Raw genomic sequence first — 27643 nt, forward strand, 5'->3', positions numbered from 1 at the left:
CTGGGGTCGGAGAGCCCGCACAAGGAGGAAGTGCGGTGGCGGGAGCTCGGCTGCCAGCCAAGCAGGCCGGGGTTGGAAGCGAGGCCGCGCGTGCGGAGCGTCCACGCGGTGGGTGTGCTGCGCTTCATTCAAACTTTGGGGAGTCTCGGTTCCGGCGTCAGCGAAGGTGTGACCAATCAGAGTCCAGGGACGGGAATAAATTATGCAAATCACCATCTGGCGATGGGTCAGATGACTCCCATACTTTAAAAAAACTACCTCGCCGGGAGTTCGAGGAGTGACAGCGGCAAGTCCTGGCTTCCCGGGCGGGCGGCACGGGTGAGGGCAGATCCAGTTCAAGCCCCTTCATACTCCCCGCCACTCCTCGTGGCTCAGATTAGCCAAACTTTCACTCCCACCTTCACCTTCAGCTGGCTAAGGCCACCAATCTCTGGTCAAGAGAGGGCTGCCCACTGCGGGTCTTACCCGCGCGGACTGCTAGAAACCCCGAGAGGTGTTCTCTTTTTCCGTCCTGTTTCGGGGAAGGGGGTGTGGCGGGGAAGGATGAGAAACTCCGTTCCTCTGTTCTGCCTCTGGAGCGTCTATTGTTGCTTTGCCGCGGGAAGCTCCACACCCCCTGGGCCGGAGGGATGGCTGCGAGGTAACGTGCACTTATTCTTATTCTTATTACCCCCCCGCCCCATCCACCCACCCCCAACTTTTCTCTACCACGTCCCCTCTCTGTCTTGCCGACCCCTTTCCAGCCGCTCCTGGTGCCTGCGAAATCCTCCTGCCTTTCCCACTGCCCAGTCGCTCCTCCTAATCAGCTTTGCGGTTCACTTGTTCCTTGGCGCTTCTGACTAGGACATCCCCCGCAAGGCATCCGAGAGGCCGCCGGCGGACGGGGGCGCTGGCCCGCGCTCACCCTCTCGCCCCACCCGCTTCCATGATAAGGTTCCCTGGATGGGTGCCGTCCAACCCGCAGAGTCGGCTGCCGACGGCCCTTCAGCATTGCCCTTTGCGAGGCAAGAAGGTTGTTAGAGCCAAGTCGCCTGGTGCCCCTCCTTCTAAACTGGGTGTAGGTGTTTGGAAAGTTGGGGGGCAGGGTAGCTGGCTGTGGTTTGATTAGCGCATGCAGGGAGCATTTATTTGGTGAGTAACGTTCGGGAAGGCCGCTGGGCTTATTCCCCCAGGTGGCTGGCCTCCTCCTCCCCCTACACCCTTTCCAGTCACCACTCTGCCTACCTACCTCTCTTCACGTTCTTCCTCCTAGATGCTGGACTTTCTTCCTTCTGAGTTCTGTATGGCAGTCTCTTCCATTAGAGGAAGCCCGCCCTGGTGGAATGAGGGTAGGATCACCCATCGGGGCTGCCAAGTCAATTAGTTAAGCAGGGGAGAGGGGAGATCCCCTAAGCTCCACCCCATTATCTCATTTTCTACTATTCTGCTGAGGTTGAGCCATCATGGGCATGATGTTGGCCCATGTCAGTTTATGTACACGAGGGCAGGTTAATTTGAATGAATGGGAAAGCTTTGCTTTACTCACATCTCTGGCTCCTCCCTTGTAAAGCGCCAAGGTTCCTTCCAACTTCTGTGTTCCGTGATTCTGAGTATTCATGGGCTATTCTTTCAGTTGAGAAAGTCGTTATTGTGTGCCTGCTTAGTGCCTCTTCTGGGGGCGGGGGGGGGGGGGAGATACAACAATGAACAAAGCAGATGAAGACCCTGCCTCATGGAGCTTACATTTCAGTAGTGGGAAGACAGACACCAAACTAATTAAAATATATAAACGATGCTCAGTAGGAGAAAAGTAAAGCAGAGGAGGAACAGGGTGTTGGTGGAGAAGGTGGTCAGGCTTTTCATCTGTAGTCAGGCTTCCCTCACTGTGAAGTTGACCACCAAGCAAGGAACTGAAGGACGTTAAGAGAATGAGCCATGAGGGCACATGGGTGAAGAACAATCGTAAAGTCCCAGAGGCCGAACTGACCCAGGCTGAAAGTAGTAGGAATGAAGCTGGAGAACTCTGGGGTCAGACCAGATACTCAGGTGAACGTTTTATGTCAATATGTGGGTTTATCCACAAATCTGTCCCAGGAAGCCAGAAGACTTTTGTCTTTTCTCCTACAGTTCCCCATCTGGTCTCTGTGAATGGCTACCTGGGTGGGAATTGGAGAGGCAGACTATTTTTGTTCATGGTTCAAATTTCTGCCCGCTGGAGCTTTTGTTCATTACTTCAATGACAGTTAACCTGAGGTCTGCTCATGTATATTTAGTTGCATTTTCTGGAACCCTATCCTTTTACATCTGGTGTATTCTTTTCCTCCCCATCGCCACCTTCTCTACCATTTTGGTCTCTCCTTCCATGATTCCATTTGCTTCTTAACTCTGGGATAAATGAAACTCCTGGAGTGGTCATTTGGTATTTTTTCCCTTGATCTCTGGGTGACAGGAGAGTTATATTTGCTAATTTCCTAGGCTGTTATAAAGGGATAGTTTCCCAGGTGGCTGGAAGAATGCTGGATGGAGTTTGTTTATGACTGTCCATAATGGCGTGGTGATGACAGTGCTTCGAGTTAAGAGGCCATAGGGACCTCAGTAACATCTGCTGTATTTTGGGAGCTGGGCACTCTGTGTGAGCAGTGGAGCAGGAAGGAACGGTTTTGCTGCTCTTATGGATTTCCCCTATGGCTTCAGTCATTTATTTAACAAACTAGAAGAACGTCTGGCTCATGTCTGGCATGGCAAGGAGTCCTGAGGATGCAGGAGGTCTTTGGAGTAAGTGCTGGAATCCAGCTGGGGATGCTAGGGGAAGCCCACTGTATGATAGTTGATGGATTCTTATCTCGAATTTAAAATCCAGAAGCTTTCAAAATGGGAACATTTATTTGGTAATTTGTTTGGCAGCAAGACACGGCCTTACCTGCCCTGAACTGATTTGGCAGCAAAAACGGACCAGAACTGACACAAGACTATCTATAACCTTTATTTTTGCCCTTGAGTGGTGAGTGGTTGTGTGTTTCCTTGCAGATATATTCGTGTGTTTGATGATTGGGGAATGCCCCAGACCACACTGGGGATGTCATGTACCACATAGCTTACGTCCCAGAAGGCCTTTCTAAAATCTGAAACATTCCGAATTCTGAATCTCAGCTGGTCCCAAGCATTTCGGGAAAAGAATTGAGGACCAAGTAGTCACTTGAGGGAAGGAGAACTCATTTGATAGGGAAGAGGAAAGAAAAACAAGAGACACCTGTTTATTTCAGAGTCACAGTAATTCATAGTAATTAGGACTAGTGACTAACTAATATTCTTCAATATGGAGGAGATGTCCCTTTATCATATCTTTGCAACTCTTCTGGGAGGTGAGGAGAAAACATTCAGCAGGTATAAACACTGAAACCCAGAGGATTAAGTAATGTGCTCAAGACTGGACTAAAACTAGACCCCAGGTCTCTCACTTATCCAAGCCCCTGCCAGATGCACCCACATTCTGTTCTTTTTCCCCCAGATGAGCGCCACAAGTCTGGGCATATACAGGTTGCTGCCAAATCTGTGAGATTCAACCTCCGCACCTCTGGGGACTCAGACCATGAAGGATGCTACCTCTCCCTGGGCCACAACCAGCCCTTGGAAGACTGTGGCTTCAACATGACAGCCAAAACCTTTTTCATCATTCATGGATGGACGGTGAGCCCCAGGGGAGGGAGCTCTGCAACTCGACACAAAATTTGGTTTCCTTTGTTTTGGTCAATTAAAAAGAAGACTGGTGTTTCCCAATTCTGCTCTCTCTCTCTCTCCCTCTTTTCTTGTGGGCTGCTTGTGTTGCAGACAGCTGTGAAGAATGTAATGGGCACTTCGCTGAGGGGGCAATATGGACTCCAGCAGGGTGGTATTTAATGCTGCGCTTTCAGAAAGTGGCTCTCCTGAAGGCAGCGGCCCAGCTCCACTGGCTCTTAAGGGGCCTTCTAATTACACTTAATTACATTGGTCAACCACTGCCTCCTGGGGGCCGTGCCTCCCTAAGAGCTGAGCTGAAATGCAGCAACTTGACTGGCTCTGAGAGTCTATGCAGAGCCAGCTGGCCTGGATTGCTGGCCGCCGTTGGCATGGTGCCCTCCTGTTTGCATAGAGATGGCTCCGGTTAAAGGCATTGGTGCTCTTTATGTGCCCTAGCTGAGCAATTCACACTGAAAGGCCCATGACAAACTTCAACAAAAAAGGGTTTTAACGCTCGGCTTTAGAAGCTTTTGACCAGCGAGGGGTTTATTCATTCGTATAATGATGGTCTGTAGGAAAATGACACTATTAAGTGAGCAGGTTTCTGCCTGGGCTAATTGGGAGGGGACATTCCTCCTTTTAATGATGAGAAATTCATATCCGTTAAATGCTTTCTGGGTCTTTAGGTCTATCACCAACTGCTGGGGTCAGGCCTGGGGTTGGGGGGTTGGTAAATGCCTATCTACCTAATGTGCCTGGAGAGATGGTTAGGGGCTTGACTATCCAGCCTCATCCCACAGCCCACAATTAGAATCATGCAATTGAACCTTTTTAAGGCCCCCTGTCAAAATGCAAATACAAACTGCCTGCAACTTACAAATGGGTTGCATTCCAGAAAGTTCTTTTGTAATCTGTTTGGAACTTGGAACAGCAGTTTCCCATAGAAGTGAGATTGTAAATGGCGTTTGGGTTCCCAGGCCAGGCACAGAAAATCTATTTATCTAATAATGTACATGTGGATAGGTTTACAACTGGACCTAGGCACTATTTATAACTTTGTTTCTGTGGGAAAATGTGTTCTGAGTTCTAATTTGGGATTCCAGGGAGAGATCTTCCCTACTCTGGAATCGAGAGGGATGGCGGAGATGAGCTGTGGGAAGGGGTCATCTGTTAACTCTGCGTTTGCCTAGGAGACAGCATCTCCTTGCATCTCTGATAGAGAAGCTAATTCTCCAGGGCAACGCTTCCCAGTTGCCTTTTGGCACCATGTGCTCATCTGTGACAGGGACTCCGGCTAACCCCAGGCCAGAATGGCCACCACCACTTATATCATAGCGGCCCTACTGGACAGTGGGTGGCAGCCTAAGACACCAGCTATGCAAATTTTGATGGGAAAAAGCAAGATATAAAGAGCAATGGGAGACCAACACTCACGTAGCAATCCTGCCTGGGGTTGGCCCTGCTCATGTGCAAATGTTTGGTGCCTGAGCAGCCATTGTGAAAGTTCTGGAACTGGCTGGGGAGAGGGTCATGGAACTGAATTCCATATTCATTAGGATTTCTGAAACCCATAAGAAGAATTTTTTTAAATGTCCTGTTTTCTTTGCAGTTGAGCGGCATGTTTGAAAGTTGGCTATACAAGCTGGTGTCAGCCCTGCAGATAAGAGAGAAAGAAGCCAACGTTGTCGTGGTTGACTGGCTTCCCCTGGCCCACCAGCTTTACACGGACGCGGTCAATAACACCAGGGTGGTGGGACACAGTGTTGCAAGGATGCTCGACTGGCTGCAGGTAACCGCTCTTAAGAACAAGATCTTGAACCGGAAACTGCATAAGAGAATACAACTCAGACTGGGTGACAGTGAACTCCAGGAGTCTGAGGATGTCTTTGGGATTCAAATTTTTACTGAATTAAGTATTGCGTGAAATGCTTGAAAGCGGGAACTTTGGAAAGCGTTTTAGTTATTGATATATCTCTGGGTCTTGCCTGTTGCTTTATTTGCCAGAAGAAAATTTGCCCGATGGGTCGTTCCTCACTGATGCCCTTGGGTTGGGAATAGTCAGGAGCCAGGACCAGCATGAAATCTTGAAAACTTACTGTGGTCTGCTCTGCTCCTTTCCTCTGAAGGGTGGCTGTCCTCAGGGGAAGGAGGGGGTTGGTTCCAGCAAATGCAGTCTAATGCGACGCTTAAAATGTTAAGTGTGGAAAACAGATCTCGAGGTCTTACATTTACACTCTATAGGTTAATGATTTGCCTGAGATCAGCGGACTTACCTGGAGGCAGGGGTGTACTGGCAAAGTGCCCCACGATCGGGGCGATTCCAGTCTGACCTTCCTTTGGCCCATGGAATCGGATGACTCCTGGCAGCAGTCTGGTCAGGGTTCTCAAGCCATACCCCAGTTCTCTGCCTGGGTTGTTTTGTAGAGCTGGGTTTCTGAGCTGTAGGGTCCAGGCCCTACCTCCTCACCCTGCCAGCGAAGTGCCCTCTCTCTGGGTGGCTTTGTGGTGAGCAGACCAGCAGCTGCTGGGGCCTAAGAAGTGGGGAGAGAGTAAGCTCCTGCAGCCTGTGGCTGGCCCTTAGTGTCCAGTGAGTCGGGTGCCTCCCATAGTGCCCGAGGGAATGGAAATGTAGCCCAAGGGTCAAGTATGTAGCTTCCAGTCATAACCTCCACCCTGCCCTCAGCACTTGGCATTTAAAGGGCCGTAAAGTCCTTTTGCCCTCCCCTTCCCTGGCTGCGTCCCATCCCTGTCTCATTGCCAGCAAGGCGGACGACACCCTGGCAAGTTTCTGTCCCCGGTTCCTTGTTGCCATAGAATTGTTGGATTGCTGGTGACCCTGTGGGCTCAGGACCACACACTTCACTCACAGTCACTTTTGTGACATTTCGCAGGAGAAGGATGATTTTTCTCTCGGGAATGTCCACTTGATCGGCTACAGCCTGGGAGCTCACGTGGCTGGGTACGCTGGCAACTTCGTGAAAGGCACGGTGGGCAGAATCACAGGTAGGATCTGCTTCCTGCGCTCTGGCTCACCCCCAAACTCCCTCAGCCCCCATGCCACGCTGGCTTTTCTGAACCGGAGTGCTCCCGCAGAGGCAGCACGAGGGAGCCGTGGAGGGTTAGCTTTGGAACGGACCCAGAGGGTATCTAACCCAGAACTTTCCAGTGTTCTCTTCGGCCACAGAGTCCTTCTTACAAGTTGAACTTGTGTGGGACTCTGATACATGAAACAGATAAAGGGGAATGTTCTGGTCGCAGCTGGAAAGATGGTGGGTAGTGCGCGCTTTGCTAGGGGGCCTTCCCCTTATGCAGAGAAATCTCAGGGCCCCAGAACATCAGGGAACATAGTTTGAAAACCACGCGTCTAGTCGGACAGGCAAGGAAATGCCCAGGGGCAAACAGCTAATAACTAACGTGCCGAACTGGGGTGGATCCTGACCCGTGAACCTCTGAGGCTCGCTCCGTTGTCTGCCAGCGATGCTCAGGGCCTCCAGGGAAATGAAGAGTGGCAGATTCTAGTTTGAATTCTGCCTTAGTTCTATTTCATCCGCCAACAGCCTTTTCCCCATGTTCTGCGGGCATGTTTATTAGTGGTAATTATCTGTTTAGAATGGATGCTTCAACTTTGTCATTAAAGAGGCCGTTCTGATGTTGGTCCCCAGGTCGTCAGTGAAAAAATTGTATTTTCCATCTTGGTGAGCTTCTGATGTGTGTTTGGATTAAATCATTTAATGATTTGAAAAGTGGGAAAGATTTTCTTTCCCATTTTTGTGCTTCCTCTAGGCTGAAATTAATGGCAAATTTGTTGCCCTAAACATTTACCTTCCTTCCAGAATTCTTTGATTCATCTTCACTCCCAGCTTCCCTCTCTCCTCCAAGAATGCCAAGGCCCCAACTGGTCACCTAGAAAGAAAGATTTGATCATTTTCTTTCCCAGCAGTGTTTTTATTTTAAAACAATGAAGAAGGGAGTCCTTAGCTAACAAACGATTTAGTAAACGTTTTAGCACCAAGCTGCCGGGGTAGATTTATTTGTGAAATTTTATTGGCCCACCTCCAGTCATCCCTGGGCTTCAGTCTAATGTATACACACACACACACACACACACACACACACACGTGCACACACTCCTTTAGGTCCAGTTATTTGATTTAGTATAGCCTGAGAGCCTCGTTTTTGTTTACCAAGCCTGTGGGGCCTGAGTGTCCAGGTGGACCGTGATTGTGTGGCCACGTCACTGCTCATTAACCCTTTGCTGGTGCAAAGCTGTTCAGCTGTAAGCCACTCTGGGTTCCATCGTCTGAGCAGCTCCCCCTGGCCCCCAGTGAGAGAGAGGCATGATGTTCAGAGCCAGACCAGCCTTGTTCAAACTGCAGCGCGTAACGAGTGTCACGTCCCCATCCCCCTGCCCCCCATGAGGGTCGTTGGCTGCAAGGACAAGCTGCAGAGCCTTCCGTTCCCTCTCTCTGAATCTGAAATGAGATGGGGCTAGGGAAGAGTTTTCCAGTTCTTTCCCCCTGCCTGTTTGGGGGGCAGCTGCTGAGATGCGGGCTCTGCTGGCCGAATGCTAATCAGTGCTCCGAGCTGTCTGCATGTCCGGAGCACGCCCCTGTTCTCCAGCCTTTCTCTGTGGGCCGGGGCTGGGTGAGCACAGCGGGAAGGATTACCCTCTGTCCAGTTGCCAAGAGGCCCTTCAGAGGGTATGTGGCTCACCTGATGCGTGCTGTTGTGCGTGTCCGATGGGGGAGGAGTGTGTACTCTCCTCCCTGCCCTCGGCAGACTTCCCATGGGCCTGGGAACCAGGTGGTCCCAACTAGTAGAAGGACCAGACTGCAGCCTGTGTGGGGTCCTGAGACCCATGATGCCGCTGTACGGAGGCCAACAGGGGGACCCCTGAACCCTAGTCTCGCTTGGATTGGACCTGTGGATGGGGGTTGCCAGAGTTTTACTTTCTTAGGCTTTTGAGAGAATTCTGTGCGATATTAGGGAAGAGGTTGTAGATTTCTAATCGACCCTGTGTCTAGTTAGTTACAAATAAGCAAGCAGATTCATTCGTTCCTTCAAGAACTATGAATTCAGTGTCCACTCTGTACAGACACTGGGCCAGATGCTTCCTAATGTCAAGTACCTAAGATGTGACAAGGACTTCATGCTATCTCTAAGACTCAGCGCAGTGGGGCAAAAGGGGCCTTTCTGCTTCATTTTACAGATGGGGAAACCAGGACTTCGTGCTTAAATAATGGGTACAACGTCTTACATCCTAAGTAGCAGCGCCAGGATTCAAACCCAGGCTGTCAGCTTGCAGAGCCCGCACCTAGCCACGGGGCCATCCCACCTCTCCTTTGTTGGTGGAGATAAAATAGCAATTGAAATGCAGCAGGCCCTGCCCTGCCAGGCCAGAGTGCAGAGGTTTTCCCAGGTGTGTATGCGTGTGCATGCACGTGTGTATTCCATTTGCTGGACAGAACATCTTTGGAAGGGCTCTGACTGAATGGAAGAAGGGGTGGTTCTCCACCTGTTCTATTTTTTTTTTTTTTTGCCGGGGACAAGCTCTCCCTCCTATTCCTAGTTTAAAAAAGTAAATTGTGCAACTTTTCCCCAGCATCTGTGAGCCCTGGCCCTGTGTCAGGCTGGGTGAGTCTGGGGAGGTGAAGGCTCCGTGTGCCCCCCCCCCCCCGCCCCCGGTCATCTTCTCCAAAAGCCCTGTCAGCTGCCCACATTCTTCCAGCTCAGCTTGGTTTCCATGGCACTGACCGTCTGGTGGAGACTTTTGTTCACATCAAGCAAAGAGCCCCTCTCTTGTATTGGTTGCAAAGCAGAATGGTCTTCTCTCTCTCTCTCTTTTTTTTTTCTTCCAGAAAACATAGCAAGAGGCAGGGGGAGGCTGCTTGTGTTGGTACTGTAGCCCTTGGAAGCCTCTGAACCAAGTCCTCGTGGGCTGTGCTGGGGGGGGGTCACTGTTTTTGTGCCATCCTCCTTTGGGGCCCTGGGCTATGGATGAACCACCAGGCAGCCCGGGCTGCCTTTCTGCCTTGGTCGTACGGGCATTTCTCTAAACTTCTTCTGGAACCTGCTTACTTTCAGTCTCTACAGTTCTCCTGAGTGATGAGTTTCATGAATTTACTGTCCACTCCAGACAATAGCTCTGCCTATTGTTTACTTTGAAATCACCCCAGTGATTCAAGCCTCACAGTGTGCTCCCTGGTTCTCTTGTGCTGGGATCGGATGGGATCTGTTACCCATCTCCTCCTTTTATGACTCTGCTCTTAGTCTTAATTCCTCTCTGATGTGGTGTTTCCAGACCACGGTGCCTTGGCCTCAGCACTGTGCACATTTTGGGTCAGCTAATGCTTTGTTGTGGGAGCTGACCTGAGCATTGCTGGGTGTTTATCCAGCCTTCCTGGCCTCTATGCACTAACTGCTAGCAGCTTCTCTCCCTCTCCCTGCCACTGTGACAACCAAAAATGTCTCCAGACACTGCCAAATGTCCCCTTAGGAGCAAAATCACTCCCAGCTGAGAACCACCATTCTAGACTAAACAGTGTACAGTATTCTCAACTTTCTCCAGGCCCTCTCCCTGTGTCTGTAGGGCAGAGATCCTACCAGGGGGCAGGAAGTTGGCTCCCATAATTACTTGGTAATAGCGGCTAGTATTTACACTGACAAGCACTTAAACTCTTAATATCTCACATGAACTGTATGGATTAAGATATTCAGGTTCAATGTTATCGATGATACTGATGGTGGGAGAAGTTTTTTTCCGATCTAGTTCATAGACCACCTCCTTTTTAGGATCACCTGGGGAATAAATAACACATTTCTGGGCTCCACACCAGACTTGGCAATCAGAATCTTGACGGGTTTGGAGAATCTGCACCTCATGCTTTGCAAACTCTTTTTTTGAATGGTTTACATTCACGTGGTTCCAAAATAAAAGTCTCTTTTATTGTTGCTACTACCCGTTCGCTTCCCTGCCCTGCCCTCTCCGCCAGCACACATATACACAGGTAGCCAGTGGCTTGTGTGTCCAGAGTTTTTTTTTTAAAGATTTTATTTATTTATTAGAGAGAGAGAGAGCATGCACGAGCAGGGGGGAGTGGCAGAGGGAGAGGGAGAAGCAGGCTGCCAGCTAAGCAGGAAACCCCACGTGGAGCTCCATCCCAGGACCCCGGGATCATGACCTGAGCTGAAGGCAGACGCTTTTTTTCTTTTTTTTTTTTAATATTTTATTTATTTATTTGAGAGAGAGAGAATGAGAGATAGCACGAGAGGGAAGAGGGTCAGAGGGAGAAGCAGACTCCCTGCCGAGCAGGGAGCCCGATGCGGGACTCGATCCCAGGACTCCAGGATCATGATCTGAGCCGGAGGCAGTCGCTTAACCAACTGAGCCACCCAGGGGCCCTGAAGGCAGACGCTTAACCCACTGAGTCACCCAGGCGCCCCTCCTCCCGAGGGAGTTACATAGTAGAATTTGAATTTTCAACAACCTCCCCGTGATATTTATTTATAGTTACATAGTATATATATTTATAGTTATACAGAATTTATAGTTACATAGTAGAATTTGAATTTTCACCAACCTCCCAGTGATATTTGCGCTGTTTTAAATGTGAGAACCAGTTCTCTCTACGTTGCTGCTTGCCTGTTCAATGCAGAAAGTTTGCAGGCAAAAGGATTTCACCTCCTAGCTGCAAAATACAGGAATTCTGGAAGCCTGGGATCCTCAGTGTGTCTGCTGTGGCCCCTACTCCTGACTCACCGTTCTACCCTTGGGCCTGATTCATCACTAAAGGAAGGGGAAGAGTAAGTCCACATGCAAATAGCTCAGTTTGGGTAAACTGAGTCTTCCCTCCAGAAGATGGAGGTAGTTTGGTTATTCCATAAAAGGCCTGCTAAATTAAGGCTGCGGAAGGCTTTCAGTGGCAGAATAAATGGGACGGATGGCCTGAGTTCTTTCTAGAACTGCTCCATTTCTGACAGTCTGGGGCTTCTGGGAGCTGCATGTCATTGTGAACCTGGCAGCCAGTTTTCTGAGTCCATTGAGTTGTAAGGACAGGTGAAGGCTCCAGAAGAAAGCACAGGTTCCCCAAGTGCGGGCATCACACGGTTCCAGATTTGTTGGGCTTGGCTCCGAGGATGCCTTCCTTGTGCACACGTGGATTTACTTTTAACTCAGGACTCATGGATTTGGCACAGCTGACACAGTGGGTCTTGGCTCCCCCTTCTGCTGTAGGTTTGGATCCTGCCGGGCCCTTGTTTGAAGGGGTGGACATCCACAAGAGGCTGTCCCCTGACGACGCAGACTTTGTAGATGTGCTCCACACCTACACACGTTCCTTCGGCCTGAGCATCGGGATTCAGATGCCCGTGGGCCACATCGACATCTACCCCAACGGCGGTGACTTTCAGCCAGGCTGTGGACTCAATGACGTCTTGGGGTCAATTGCATATGGAAGTGAGTTCCTTATTTTCTGCTTCATGGAGACGTTTGACTCGGTTATCACATCTCCTCCTCAGTCAGCCCCAGCTGGTAGTGCTCCCAACAATGTTCGTTTCATTATGCCCCCACCCCACGGGGGCTGCCAACCCCATGTACAGTTCATCCTTCTACAGGCTTGTTAACAGCCATCTATGGGTCTCTGCTTGGCGTCCTCATGCTTTGAGGTCCCAATTTTTATTGATTAATTTCTTTTTATAAGAAAAGGAATATATATTTGTTGAGGGGGAAAAAAACAAGCAATGCAGAATCGCATAGAGCAAAAAGTAAACCCCTTTCTCCCATTCCCTCTTTTGTTCTTCAGAGGTAGCCAATAGAACAAGTTTGTACGTATCCTTCTAGTCTTTTTTTCTTTGCAAATGTGTGTGTGTGTGCGTGCACATGTGTGTGAGAGATGATATTTTTCAAAATCACATTGTGCTGTGACTTTCCGTTTTCAGTCATTATATGTGTGTGTGTGTGTATATATATATATAATATATAAAATGAATATCCTTAAACATCAGAGCACGTAGATTTACTTAACTTATGCTTTTTTTAAATGATTTTATTTATTTGAGAGAGAGGGCACGGGAAAGCACAATCAGGGGAAGCAGCAGAGGGAGAGGGAGAAGCAGACTCCCTGCTGAGCAGGGAGCCCAATGCGGGGCTCGATCCCAGGACCCTGGGATCATGACCTGAGCCAAAGGCAGACACTTAATCGACTGAGCCACCCAGGCGCCCCCTACCTTATTCTTTTTAAAGGCTGTACAATCTTGTACAGAATGGATGCACTAAAGTTTAATTTTATGTGACATTTTAAAGAAGGAAAACCAAGATAATGTCTCCATTCACTTATGATTTACCTTCTGAATGCCTGAGCCTGTTATCAGCAGACTTGGGTTGAACTGAATTTGCTGCTGAACTGATGTGTGGCCGCAGTGACCCATCTCTTTCCAGGTTTCCCCCTACTCACTGCCTCGGGTCCTGGCAGTCTTGCTACGTCTTGGCCCCCGTTGGCTCTCTGCACTCTGATGCTCTGCCCTTCAGATGTCCCCCTCTCTCTCATTCAGTCTTAAGACTGTAGCCCTCTCCCAATGGGCTAATATCCAAGTAGCCCCTGCAAGGCTTGGGGGTCGATGCCAGGACCCCCATCAGATGACGGCATTCCTTAAAGCCGGTGGTGTTACTGAGGAAAGGATGGGATGGCTTTGTCAAATTTTTCTTAAGGTCCTAGGATTTACTGAACTATTGGCTTTAGCTTCTGGTTACAAGAGATAATGACGTACTGTGGGCCAGAAAATCCAAATTATACTCCTAACTTTGTAACCAAGTGATCGTGTGACCCTGAGCAAATTACTTCACCTCTATGGGCCTTGGAGTCATAATCTGTCTTTGACGAGAGGCTCATCCTGCATTGTTCCCTGTCTCTCTGTCCCCCAGCAATCACGGAGGTGGTGAAATGTGAGCACGAGCGGGCTGTACACCTCTTTGTCGACTCCCTGGTGAATCAGGACAAGCCGAGTTTTGCATTCCAGTGCACGGACTCAAATCGCTTCAAAAAGGGGATCTGCCTCAGTTGCCGGAAGAACCGGTGTAACAGCATAGGCTACAATGCTAAGAAATCGAGGAGCAAGAGGAACAGCAAAATGTATCTCAAAACCCGGGCAGGCATGCCTTTCAGAGGTAACCCCCGGGCCCCACAGCGCCCTGAGGAAGGCCCTTCCTCTTTTCCGCTCTTCTCAACACCATGCTGTGGGAAGGGCACATCCCAGGCCGGAAGCTGGGACCGGCGCTAGTGAAATCAAATCACTGCAAATCAGATGATGCTGTGCATGCCCTAGGAAAGTTAGTCATGAAAAATAAGGGGTGGGGACTCCTTTTGTGATGCACATCATCACTCCCCGATCGCAACATCAGCATCTTAATTTTGTATTAAGATAGAAATTTTTTCATTTCTTTGCATTTGCCTTTTGCAAAGCTATTTCCTATTTTTCTCATTTGAGTGTCACAACACATCTGAGATTGGACCAACAGGGAATCAAAAGCATGTCTTGCATTTTTACAACATGCTCTAAGACCATAGGGGTTTGTGGGTGTTATTTTACATATGAGAAAGCTGGGGTTCAAAGAGTTAATACCTTGGTCCTTCATTCAAGGTCACACAGCTAGGCTGGAACTCCCCCCTCCCCAAATTCCCTGAACTCCATGTTTGGGGCTCAGTTCAATACTGCAGTGATCCCTTACACCATTGGACTGAAACAAGAGCAGAGGGAGGCTGGAGGCTGGGCTGGACCAAAGGGACATCAGCCCCTAAAATCTCAGTGTGCTGGGTGACTCAGTTTGAGTCGGGGTGTCCTGAGATGGCCAGCAAAGCTCACAAACGCCTTTGTTCCGCTATCTCTGCAGTTTACCATTATCAGATGAAAATCCATATCTTCAGCTACAAGACGATGGGAGAAATCGAACCCAACTTTTATGTCACCCTTTATGGTACCAGTGCAGACTCCCAGCTTCTGCCTTTGGAAATGTAAGTCACACACTCCCTTTGATGGGTTCAGGACCCAGCACAAGTCAGTCTAAGATTGAGCGAGTGTGGGAATGTGTGAACAAGTGCAGGGGAGTGCAGCCTGAGGGCCTATGGGAGGGGCTGGGCGGTTCCAGAGGCGTCTGTGGGCCACACTCTCCACCAAGCCCTTGACTCAGACCCCTTCTGGGACGGATGCCCCTGGATGAATCAGCAGCATGAGAAGCTTTTGGATCATCTGGACAGAGACTGCTGTTTCATTTCAGGCAACGCCTGACACCTGAGGCTGTAGGAAATTTGGAACATAAACGCCATTCCTGCACTGTTTCTAATTGTCTGTGGGAAGGGCACATGGCAATCAGTGTATATTTGTTGAACGCATGCAAGGTGCAAAGCGCCGTGCCAAGTAATTCTGGGATTGCAAAGTAATGTCATCAAAGTACTCACTTCCTAGGGCTCAGGGTCTAGTTGGGGGACCAGGTGTGTATGCACATGAACAGGGTGGGACAGGCTCCCCAAGTGTCAAATGAGGGGGACAGGCAGGAAGGGGCTGGGAGTTCAGAGGGAGACCAGTGTCTGTGGGCCCATTTGTCTGCAGTCACTGCGGGGCAGTTTTCCGGGGACCGGTGAGTGACACTGCCCCTATGTCCCCTCGCAGAGTGGAGCAGATTGGGCTGAATGCCACCAACACCTTCCTGGTCTACACCGAAGAGGACCTGGGAGACCTCCTGAAGATCAAACTCACCTGGGAGGGGACAGCTCAGTCCTGGTACAACCTGTGGAAGGAGCTTCGAAGCTACCTGTCTCAGCCCCGCAGCATTGAGCGGGAACTGAATATCAGGCGCATCCGGGTCAAGTCGGGGGAAACTCAGCGGAGGTAAGGGCCTCATGTCAATGGGGAGCAGAGAGCGTCTGCCTCGGCCGTGTCCTCCCCTTTGCTGAGCAGGCATCTCCAATCGTGCCGCGCCCAGAGCACATGGGCAACACCGCAGACACCTCTGTAAGGAAAAGTGAATTCTACATGGAGACCTCTGTCAACCATTGTGTAGCTTGTGTCCTGATTCCAGACCCTCAACTGAAGGGGGTGGGCAAAGTGGGGGCTGGAGTCCAGCCTCGGTTGTGTTTGCCAGACCCTGTGTTGGCCCAGAGGAAGGAGGGCTCCTCCTTAGGGGCACTGCCTTGCTGATCCGTTTGCTATAGGGGTCTGGCCAACCAACATCTTTGCCTGCCCCTGTCCAGAGAAAACTCGAGTATCGAGCCTAGGAAGCCCCCATGGATGAGGCCTGCCTGAGGCCCTGGTTTCCCCAGCACCCGATTTTCAGAGCACTATACCCTTCCTTCGGAGGCTGTGAGTCAAGGTTATGGGGTGGGGCCCTGATGTCAAGTAACAGCGAATCCTCCGTGCTATGCCGGCTCACAGTCCCCCATGGTTTCAAACCTTCAGCCTGGCATGAGAACTCCAGACCTATATGTATCAGCCCCTGAAACCGTGCCTGGACTCTGAGCAGAAGTCAGGGAAGCCGGTGAGGCCTTTGTCAAGAGAGGAGGGTTTCCTTGGCCACATCCTGCTGTGGGCTGCTGGGAGGTCACTGCCAGCCTGGGCATGAGCGGAAGCAGCCTCCACCCTCTCTGTACCTAGTCTCGTTTTTGTCTCCCTCACAGTTCTTCATGTGGCCCGTTTCTATCCATCACCTGTGGCACAGAGTGGCCGAGGGGGGAGGGAGGCTTGGGTCCCTTGTCCGAGAGATTCTGGCCTAGAAACTTGGGAACTGGGGGAGCTGAAGCCCCTTTGCACACTTCCACTGTCGCGGGGTTACAGTAAATGTGTTCTCCAATGTGACCAGATATTATTTAATCTCCTTCCAAAGTGTTTAGACAAATTGACAATCTAAGAGTAAGAGTCTCCTTTCTCTCCTCACCTCCACTTGGTGGGACACTCTCACCATTGGGTGTGAATTGGTCCCTTACTGTTGTGTTAATGTGTTTTAATTTCCTGCTCTCCATGAGGTGGGTCCCCTTCTTATATGTTTATGGGTTGTTTGGTCTTCCTGGTAAAGGTTCTTAAACCTGTTCTGAATGTGGCTTTTGTCCCTTCAGTCAGCACGTGCCATACATCGGGGTCAGGTGTCCCATATACATCTTTTGGTCATGGGGTCATGCTAACTACACACCATTGAGGTCCCCATGGTTTGGCTCTAAGTTATAGTCGAAATGGTTATTTGAGTACTGATTTTTTTTTTCCGTGATCTTGGTTGAGCATTTTCTGAATCTTTGATTTTGACCCACAGCTGAATTTCAGTTATGCTTATCAATGGGTATTTCTGAGCACCCTAATGGAGGTACCTTGAATTCTTCCATTTGAGGAGTGTGTAGTCCACCACAGATATGGGAATCCATGAGCAATTCAAGGCAGTGTATAATGTGTTAAAATAAGACAAGACATTCATTACTAACTCCATACCATACAAGGTAATGACAATAGCAAAAACAACACTTATGTAACAATACGCTTTTCTATTAAGGTCAAGGGCTTGGGCAGTCAGAGAGGCTTCAGAGAGGCTATGCCTTGAAAGGCAGGCAGACTTTTGGATGGACAGACAGAAGAAAGTGGAAGGGGTGTGATGAAAATCTGTGTGAACCGGATCATGGCAGATGTCCGAGTGAGACACGTTTAGGACACTTGTAGCAGCAATGGGGAGTTCCGAAGGTTTGGGTCAGGGTGTGGCATGATGAAGACACAATTTTCTCCTTGGTCGATCCACTTTGGATCCAGAAAGCACCATCTGACTGAGGCACAGCGATGTGCCTCCCCCACTAGAGTTTTGGCTACACTGGTGGTTTCTTTTTTCTCCTAGATTAACTTTTTGTGTGCAAGACTTTGAGAACACCAGCATCGCCCCTGGCCAAGAGCTCTGGTTCCACAAGTGTCGAGATGGCTGGAGAATGAAAAATGAAACCAGGTAACTGGGACTTTCTCATATGCATCGTATGTTGACAGGTGCTCCAGCATGTGCTGGACATGGGTCTGGGCACGGAGGACACAGCAGTGAGCAAAACCGATACAAATCCCTTCTCTTGGGAAGCGGACCTGTTGGAAGGAGATGGAATCCGTGGAGTATGGAGGATGTCAGAGGGTGGTTGTGTCTTTCTGCCTCTTGTTCTGCCTCCCCCAGAAGGCATTCGCAGCCCATGGCCCCGCTGGAATCAGGCCATCTTAGAATGAATTTCTCCATGGTGAGCAGGGCTGCGGGAAGGTTCTAGGGCTCCCAGCTTCCTTCTGGGCACAAGTTTGGAGTGGGGAGTCAGGTGGGAGATGAAGGAGAAGTGCCAGATATAGTCCCCATTTGTAGGTTTTCTGGAGCCCCGGTTGGTGTAAGTGGAGACTATTGGGCAGTTCTCCCCCTCTTTGAGAAGCAGGAATGCTCATGTGCATGGCACTGAATGAGACAGAAGACACATCTTGCTTCAGTGTCCCATTGCCCCATTCTGGAGTCCCATTATTTCAGAATTGAGGAAAGGCCGGTCTCACGGTGTGAGGCAGCGGGTGCATCCAAAGGGGGATTCATCACAGAGCCTCTGAGCCTAAATACCTGCTGAAGAGGATGGAGACGGGCCCCCACCACTTACCCCAACCCAGGTGCTGCCATGGTACACCGAGCATGTGGCGTGTGCCCATCTGTGTTCCGTGCCTTCCCTATGCTATCTCATTTACTTTTGTCATCAACCCCATGACGCTGGTGGTGTTAACCCTGCATGCTGTTGTGGACCCTGAGGCTCAGGGAAGTTGGGTCATTCTTTCTAGGTCCCCCAGCTGGCGATGGCAGGGCGAACATTTGAAGTACGTTGCTTTACTCTAAAGCCTGTAGTCTTTCTTGAGCATGGAGGTTTCGCTTGCACAGATGAATCACCTCACCTTGATCTGGGTATCAATTACCAAGCAGCTGCACCCATGCTGGGGTCCCCTGGGATTAACCATCCGCCAGCCCTGGGGGCCAGGCTGCATCCCCACTGCTCTGTTTCCTGCTCAGAATCACCAGCCTGACCATAAGCTTGGCGATCACAGGATGCGCAGCATTCTGAAAACTGCCCGTCTAATGAAGTGGCTCAGTCCAGTGCAGGTCCATGGGAAATTCTCCTCTAATAATAATTTTAATTCTTTTTTTTAAAGATTTTATTTATTTATTTATTTGAGAGAGAGAATGAGAGAGAGAGAGCATGAGAGGGGGGAGGGTCAGAGGGAGAAGCAGACTCCCTGCTGAGCAGGGAGCCCGATGTGGGACTCGATCCCAGGACTCCGGGATCATGACCTGAGCCGAAGGCAGTCGCCCAACCAACTGAGCCACCCAGGCGCCCTAATAATAATTTTAATTCTTTATGTTTGTATTCAAATGTGTACTTTTCCAAGTGCTTCCCCAAATATTAATTTCATCGATCCTCAGAACAACCGTGTAGATTGGACATGCCCAAGGAGGATCACTCGTCTTATCGTTATTCTTATGATAACATATCTTATGATAAGACATTTTATTCTTCTTTTCCGCTCCAGAACTTCACAATAGTTGAGAATGGTATGACTCACCTCCTACTGCCTCTTTGAGAAAAGAAGTCACCCGTTCCTTTACCCTCAAAGGAATAGAAAGCAGTAGAAGCCAGAGTAATCCATCAACACGAGGAGGTCCTGACATTCCTAGACATATGTTGTGTCTTCAGTATTCTTTCCCCCAGTGTGGATACTGGTCACCTATTCACTGATAGAAGAGACTAAGTTTCTGGGAGGTTCAGTTGCGTGATAGCATAGCATCGAGTAGAATCAAGATCTCTGGATTCTGACTTGTCCCCTTCCTGCAATCCTATCGTCTCTCTTGTGTTTCTAGGTCAAGGCAAAGAAGACTCATGGATCATTCTCCCTGCATTTGTGTGTGTGTGTGTGTGTGTGTGTGTGTGTGTGTGTGTGGTGGACGAGTATTGTGCTAAATCTGTGCAAGCCAGCACCAAGGTTTAAGTAGCGAGGAACCCAGAGACTGCCCCAGTGTTGTGTTTCTCCAAGTGAATCCGTGGCTTGTTGGGAGAGGGGGAAGAAGAGGCACTCAGGACCCTTTCCCCTTGGTGTGAATGGAAAGAAAGTAGAAGAGTGTGATAGGTGTGTAAGAAAGCCTGGTCTTGAGGTCAGCAGAGGATGCACTCAGTGCAGGCTGGTGTGTTGGCCAAGCGAGTGACAGAGCGCCTCTCTTACAGGGTTCCCTACAGCCTAGCTGTGGAGCTTCTCTGAAGGGCCAGCAAGGCCCTCCCACCCCCGCCTTCCAGGGACACGGAGGAAAGTTACTGCTGAGGACCCACCTGATGGAAGGACCCCTCTTGGCCTGGACCCTCGAGCCCCGGGAAGAGTCTTTGCTGGGCCCAAGACCTTACCTCTTAGGATGGTTGGGACTTCTCGCCAGAGGGGACCACGCCCTGCTGTTCCTGCTGTTCCTGCTGCTCTAAAATGGCTCTGACTCCAGACCTGTGTGCAAAGGGCCAAAGGCCCAGGGCCTCTTGTGCACCCCGGGCTGGCTTCTAAGTGACTGGATGAGCCTGGGCTTTCCCTGATAAGGAACACTTGTGGAAGTGCGTGGAAGGCTGTCAACTGCCTGACCTGACCTGAGAGGTGGGGAGAGGTCTCGCATCAGGATGGCAGAATTGTGATCTCATTCCCCCGAACAGAGGGGAGTGAAGACCGGGGGTGGTGGCGAGGCCCTCACTGTTGGGGTTCTGTGGGCTGCACTGATTAATACTGGTTATATTTCAGACATTCCATCCTGCTCCCCAGCTCACTCTTTAAAGCACACATCGTTGGCTTTCTCGGTTTTCCATTGCTTATTTTTTGATTGAACAAATGCTTATTAAGCACTTAACCTTAATTAGCACATGGCAGTAGACGCATTCGTAAACCTGTCCAGACTTGGAATCTGAGGGGGTTGGGATTTCTAGACTCCCTTCCAGTGTAGGTGATCCATGGATATACGTGTGATGAAGGGCACGGGGGACACTGGGGGCTAAGGGTGTGAGAGTTGGGGATCCTAGGCCTTCAGGGGTTTCAGCCAGTTCTGGAAGAGTGACACATTTGATTGCTTGCATGGGAGCAAGCCGAGTGTCATACATGCTGGGGACAGACGGGTGGCCAACTGCCAAATGGGATTGCTTCAGAGCAGTATCTCTTCTGCTTAGACAGATAGAAGGCATTTACATATCTGTTCTACAGATCCGTTCACACAGAAACCAGCTCCTATCAAACAGACCTGGCACTAAGATTTAATACAGTGCTTCTTCCTTCTTGGAATACGCTCTTCTCATACCCGTGCCTTCTCTGTGTTGAGCTCAGAAAAGATTCCAATTCTCTATCTTGATATGAATGAATCTATGTGATATCTGGGAAACGGTTTTATACTTTTCCAAAGATTTGCACGTGCATCACCTAACTAGAGACTCACAACAGGAGGTGAGCAGGGCAGCTCATGTCTCATTTGACAACACTGAGGCTTCGTGAGTTCCGGCCACATGCCTGGAATGATATACCAAGTTGGTGGTGGAGTCAGGGGATGACCCAGATTTCCTGGAGGCAAGTCTGTGGTGTGCTCATTTCTGCAACTTTATCAAGAGGTCTATAGCCTTTTCCCACCAGTATACCCCAGATGTGACAAACAAGGAATTGTTTTTCAGAGCCATCCATAAAACCATAAACCTTTCGTTAATATATAACCAGGAAAACAACTGTTCCCAGAAGTTGGGCTTTTTATGGATGAGACTTATTTGGAAGGAGATGTGATATCAGGTTGCGGGAGAAGAGTGATTTTCTCCGTATTTAGGTTTTTAAAGGACGTAGTCTTAATCTGTATTGTGCCAAAGCTGAATCATTGTTCAATGCCAAACTTTCTAAGACATAACCAGTCAAGTCTTAATTCTAGGTATTTTCTTAAATTGTGTGCTTCCTCTGTTGCTTCCGTGAATGGTTTCTAGCCAAAGTGCAGCCTGTGTTGTTGACTGTGCATCCCAATTACTTCTGACTTCTATTTTTGGTAATGGAAGACTTTGGAATCAATTCCTCAGTGGGTCTTGTATTTATACATTTGGTTTGAAGCCTTATTTGTATATAATGATGCTTTTTTTTTTAACACTTAGAACACTATTTATTTCTCAAGTGTATATAATGTATAAAAACAAATATATGGCTAGTTTTTATTTTCAAATTAACCAATTTTGAGATTGAAAATTTTTAATAGTAAAATAATAAAAATCTATACAATGCTTTGTGGTCTGGCATCTCAATTCTTAATATTTGAAAGAATTATGGCTGCCCAAGCCTAGGGTTTGACAAAAAGTTACTTTCATAAAAGCTCTACTCTCTATTTGATACTAATTATAGGTAGGAAGTGGACAACAGCTCCTTTCACTAAAGAACAAGATGGAAATTTATTTATGCATTTTTTTTTAAAGATTAGAGAGAGAGCACACAACCAGGGGGAGGGGCAGAAAGAGAGGGAGAAGCAGGTTCCCTCCTGAGCAGAGAGCCCAATGCAGGACTCTATCCCAGGACCCCAGGATCGTGACCTGAGCTGAAGGTAGTTGCTTGATCAACTGAGCCACCCCACATCCCAAGATGGAAAATTATTCAAATCACAGAAGTGCCTGAAGTGTATGCTAGGAAAAAGGGCAGGTGGCCGGACATTGGGGAACACTGGAGAGGATATAGGTTTGGTTGCCTGGGACCCAGATAACAGTGACTCGAGCCAGGTAAAAGCTGAATTCTCTATCATGCTCAAGTCTCGGCTGGTATGGAGGTTCTGCTCCATAAGGCTGAGAGGGGTCCAGGCTCTAAGTTTTTGCTGTGCCACCCACAGGATGTTTCCCTCATCCCCACAGTTCGAAGTGTCTCCCATTAGGTCCCTTCCAGACCGTGAGAAGGAGGAGAAGTCCATCTCCAGTGAAAATACTAAACTAGACGAAGTTCGTATTTGTCAAATTCTGACATCTCTTTCTTATGCCTCTTGCTTTCATCACTCTACATAGTATCAGTGGTTTCAGTATTATTCAGATATTAATATTCAGAAATATCAGTAATTTCTCTTGTTGCAATAGAGTTAATGATCATTTTATACATGGGTGGAGAAATTTCCATACGGTGGTGGACCATCATGCATTACTCACCTATCCCTCCGTGGTTGGTCATCAGGTTCATGTTCCTTTCCTGCCCACTTTTTCCCCCTGGTGCCTCCTTTCCTACTGCCCATTCTCACGTTGCTCCAAGCATTTCCCCTCCCATACTCCTCAAACGTTCCGTTTTCCAAATTTACTTGAGTTTCTACTCCTTCAACACGAGCTCTTGGTTATTTGGTGTAGCTGACTTCCACAAGGCATGGTTGGAAGCTTTCAAATCAGTCATGCTCACCAATCAATGGCTAGTAGGCCTTTAATCAGTCCAGAGTTATTCCCATTGTCAAAGTAAGATGCCTGTTAATCCAAATCAATCTTTGATTTGCCTCGAGGCAGCAGAACAAATCAAAAGAAAGTTTTCCTGTTAGGGTAAGAAAATACTGGGTCAGGGTAGTAACCTTACAAATAGGCTAGTCCTGCTTGGGAATCTTTCCTCCAGTGAAGGTCCCCAAAGTCCTCCTGGTTTTCACGGTTGATCCCATTCCTTCACTCTTGATCCTATAGATCCTGTATTTGTTTTTTTCCCTCCCCCTTTGCCCGGTGGTTTCCATGGTGGCCGTAGTTGCCATGGAGAAGTAGAGAGAAGTGTCAAAGCTGTCTTTTGTAACTGTGGGGTTATCTACAAATTGGGGATGGTCTCTCCTAAAAAAAGATTACTAAAGTATGTGAAAAGAATAAGAGTAAAACAAATGCAAACCAGGGTTCAAGTCATTTGTTCTCCTAAACACCTGTGGTTAGCAAAATCATTTAAACTTGACTTTCTTTGTACCATGCCAGTGCATGTGTGTGTTGCAACAGGAGGGGGCTGCTGGAAGAGTCTGGAAGCTAGGACAGGTCTAAGCAGGCTAGGGCTCAGGTCCTGAGGTCAGGGGGGTAGCAAGGAACAGTATCCGGCCCCGTGCTAGATATCACAGCCCAAAGGAATGCACACGCTAACCGTTTATACTCTCACCGGAAGTGGGTGATTATGGTCAGATGGTGCATATGAACCTTGCAAGCAGGGAGGCCAGGAACAGAGGCTGGGGTGATTTCACTGGAATGCAGAAGCTGGGAGTACACTTTAAAAGTAAAGATATCTTAACTGCTCCCCTGGATGGTATCTCAAGACAACTTCAGCGGGATTGCTGTGAAGGCAAAGCCTCAGCGATTTGTTGGGAGGGAGACCATCCTATCATGACCTCAACTTTTTGTTTTTGTTTTTTTGGTCAGAGATATCTTTCCTACCGTCTGTCCCGTGTCCTTTTTAAGATAAACACAGCTTCCTTCTTTCCGACTAGGCTACCCTAAACTCTCTATACAGGCTTCTTTTTGGCCCCTCTAAAAGAGACCCTCAGAAGTGTGGCCTCATGAGGCCCGCAGTTCATTTCCTTGGTGATGGGGCTACTCTTGTCTCTCCCTCCGAGGCAGTTGAGTTTCCCCTGCTTCTCCCTCTCCCTCTCTTCCCCCTCCCCCTCCCCTTCCTCCCTCACATCCTGCCTCTTCCCTTCTTCCCGCCTCCTCCTTCCCCTTCCCCTTCCATTCCAGTATCTTCTTTGGTGAAGTATCTGCTCAAATCTTTCCCCCATTTGGGGCACCTGGGTGGTTGAGCATCAGACTCTTGGTTTCGGCTCAGGTTGTGATCTCAGGGTCATGATCTCGGGGTCATGGGATCAAGCCTCACCTTGCATTGGGCTTGGGCTCCGTGCCCAGCAGGGAGTCCGCTTGGGATTCTTTCTCCCTTGTCGCTGTTCCCCCTGCCCTGCCCTGCGTGCTCTCTCTCTCTCTCTCTCAAAATAAATACATAAATAAACCTTTAAAAAAATATATTTTCCCCATTTGAGGGGAAGTTGTTTGTTTTCTTATTGTTGAGTTTTGGAGGCTCTTTGCATGTTCCAGATGTAAATTATTAGACATACAATTTTCAAATACTTTCTCCCAGTCTATGGTTTGTCTTTTTAATTCACCTAACAGAGTGTTTTGAAGAGTGATGTTTAAAATTTTGATGCAATACAATTTATCAATTTGTTCTTTTATGAATGTTGCTTTTAGTACTATCTGTAAGAAAAATTGGCCTAACCTGAGGCCACAAAGATCTCTCTGTCTTATCTGAAAGTTTTATAGTTTTAGGTTTTACAGTTAAGTCTATGATTCATTTTAAGTTAATTTTTTTTTTTTTTTTGCATGGTATGAGGTATTGATCCAAGTTCATTTGGGGGGGGCAGACAGATATTTGTTTCAGCACCATTTATTGAAAAGACTATCTTTTCTCCAGATTAACTATGTTAGCACCTTCGTCAAACACTGATTGTCTCTGTGTGTGGACTTTGTTTCCAGACTCTCTGTTTCATTGATCTATTCATCTGTTTCTATGTCAACACCACACTCTCTCCATCACTGTAGCTTTATAATAAGTCTTGAAATTGGGCCCAAATAGTTTTCCCACTTTCTTCCCAAGTTGTTTTAGTTATTGTAGGTCATTTGCATTTTTATATACATTTTGGAATTGGCTGTCAATTCCTACAAAAAGTCAGCTGGGATTTGGGTAGGATTGCACTGAATCTACAGACCTGTTTGAGAATTGATATGGCCATATAAATTTTTCAACCCATTTTTCATCAGTTCTTCATTTGAATTGGAACACTTTTTACATTAAATTCAGTATTTTACAGTGTGGCTGTGTAGTGACAAAATTATTTCCTCAGGGGGCTTGGCTTACTCTTTCTGAATATATAAAAATATTTTTGGATAGAACCATGTTAAGCAATTCACACTTAACTTCCAATGGCATTTTTATTTTTAAAATTTAAAATTTGAACATTAAAAAATGTCAGGACACCACTTTAGATGTTGTAATGGGTGTGAAGGGCCACCCAGACGCCCCCTCAGAACTGAGGCTCTCTTTTCCCCAGCTGCTGGGACTGTTGGCAGTTGAGGGCTCCCAGGTGAACCTCTCTCCAGCCAGCCAAGGAGCTCAAGGGCACAGCCCCTCGCCAGGGGCAGTACACAGCCCTTGACGGGTGAGAAGGCCCCATGTCTTTGCCTCAAGACAGAACAGCTCTGAAGGGCCTTAGGAGCTGCAGAGCTCCTGGTGGGATCAGCCCAGAACTTTGTTGGATCCAACGCTCCCCTGCCCTCCTGCTGCCCTCACCCTCCACAGGTGGGATTCTGGGAGTGCTCCCCAGCAAAAGTCCTGTACACAGATCTCCACCTCACACAGAGGTCTGTCTCCCGGGAATCCAACTAAGGACAGATTATTTCCTAATCAGCCTGCAATTAATTCAAGTGCTTAAAGAGGTGTAGAAAGAGAAACTAAGGTCAGCCCTTGAGGCTCAGGGAAGAGACAGGAGGAAAACAGGAAGCCAATTTTCACTGGCCTGTTAGGACTGCTTCTGGTCAAAGTCACTTACCTCACCCAGGAGTGCTTTCCCTTTCACACGGCACCCTTTGAAACTATCCTGACATCTGGAGGAGAAGGCACCTGGCAGGGAGCAGGAGAGAGAGGGAAAGAGGGAGACTTTCCATCAGGGCCAAGTGAAGCTGAAGAGAGAAGTTCACCCCCTGGGAACAAGGTGTCACACAGCCGGGGTGCACAGGGCGTGTTTGTGGAAGGTAGAGAAGACTCACTTTGTAACTTTTCTCAGCCCCCCTTTGACAGGGAGGGAGTGTGACATGGGAAGTCTGAGGAAATAGTACCGAAAACTATTACAAAATCATGCGCTGTGATACTCAAACATATTTTTATTTGCCTACTGATGCTAATGAAAATCAGAGAGATCAGAAATGACAGGTGGGCAACCAGGATCCTAAGGAAGGGATTTCCTAAGTGTTCTTTGCTACAGATGTCAGTCCACATTCACCTTGACATAAATCTTGTCGTATTCTGTCCCCATAATATGTGCCTCTTGGAATCACCCCACATTTTTAAAGAGTTAGAATAGGGCCTTTAGGGGCGCCTGGGTGGCTCAGTCGTCGGGTGTCTGCCTTCGGCTCAGGTCATGAGACCGGGGTCCTGGGATCGAGCCCCGCGTCGGGCTCCCTGCTCCGCGGGAAGCCTGCTTCTCCCTCCCCCGCTCCCCCTGCTTGGGTTCCCTCTCTCGCTGTGTCCCTCTCTGTCAAATAAATAAATCAAATCTAAAAAAAGAATAGGGCCTTTAAAAACAAGCTCGGGCTAGCTCATATAAGTGAGGTTCCCTTATACAACAGACATATTTTTTGTAAATTTAATTATATAATAATAACTAATAAGTTAATTGTATTATAAAGTCCTTTCACCTATGTTCCCTCATGGACCCTTACAGCCACCTATGTGGTAGGTATAGGAGTTAAACTTGGGTCCACAGACCTTAAAGTCTGTGTTATTTCCTTCCCTTAAAAGTACTAAAAGAATTTGCCTTTCGGTAGCGTGAGTCTGTTTGTCCTCTGTATAAATCTGGATGTTCATCTATTTCGAGGTGGGGCAAACTGCTTTCTTTCGGGGAACACCCATTCTAAGATTTTCTCATAAGAAGATGGACAAAGAAGAAACACTCTCTCTGGTGCTCCAGGTGAGTGGGAGATGCGAAGTCACCTGGATTTCTAAACTTGCCCAACTGGCTCGTTGTGGAATACTGGAATCATATACATTTCTGAAGAATGGCCTGGAGATGTTTTACCAGCAGAACCACCCGGTGTGGTAGGAGGGGATGCTTCCCAAGGGGAGGAGCAGCTACAGGAACAGGAGGAGGGCTCCAGCTATCACTCAGTAAGGCAGGCCTGGAATATTCTGGAAGTAATAGAGG

The 27643-nt window shown here is 48.4% G+C and overlaps 1 protein-coding gene across 3 annotated transcripts; it reads left to right on the forward strand.

Annotated features, from left to right (window-relative positions):
- The first annotated feature begins 277 nt into the window (after positions 1-277).
- On the forward strand, positions 278-21966 carry LIPG (lipase G, endothelial type). Of its 3 annotated transcripts, none has more exons than XM_027577687.2 (10): positions 278-640; positions 3488-3666; positions 5306-5485; positions 6588-6699; positions 11930-12151; positions 13616-13858; positions 14582-14702; positions 15358-15576; positions 17555-17659; positions 19935-20135. In XM_027577687.2, the coding sequence occupies exons 1-10, from the start codon at positions 544-546 to the stop codon at positions 19966-19968; spliced, it is 1512 nt and encodes a 503-aa protein (XP_027433488.2). In that variant the 5' UTR covers positions 278-543; the 3' UTR covers positions 19969-20135. The 3 variants fall into 3 exon arrangements, with proteins under 3 accessions (XP_027433488.2, XP_027433487.2, XP_027433489.2); XM_027577686.2 differs by lacking the exon at positions 278-640 and adding an exon at positions 1754-2025 and having other exon boundaries at positions 19935-21966; XM_027577688.2 differs by lacking the exon at positions 278-640 and adding an exon at positions 2703-2754.
- Positions 21967-27643: the final 5677 nt, after the last annotated feature.

The sequence above is a fragment of the Zalophus californianus genome, chromosome 14 (genome assembly GCF_009762305.2).
Source record: "Zalophus californianus isolate mZalCal1 chromosome 14, mZalCal1.pri.v2, whole genome shotgun sequence".
NCBI classification, from domain to species: domain Eukaryota; kingdom Metazoa; phylum Chordata; class Mammalia; order Carnivora; family Otariidae; genus Zalophus; species Zalophus californianus.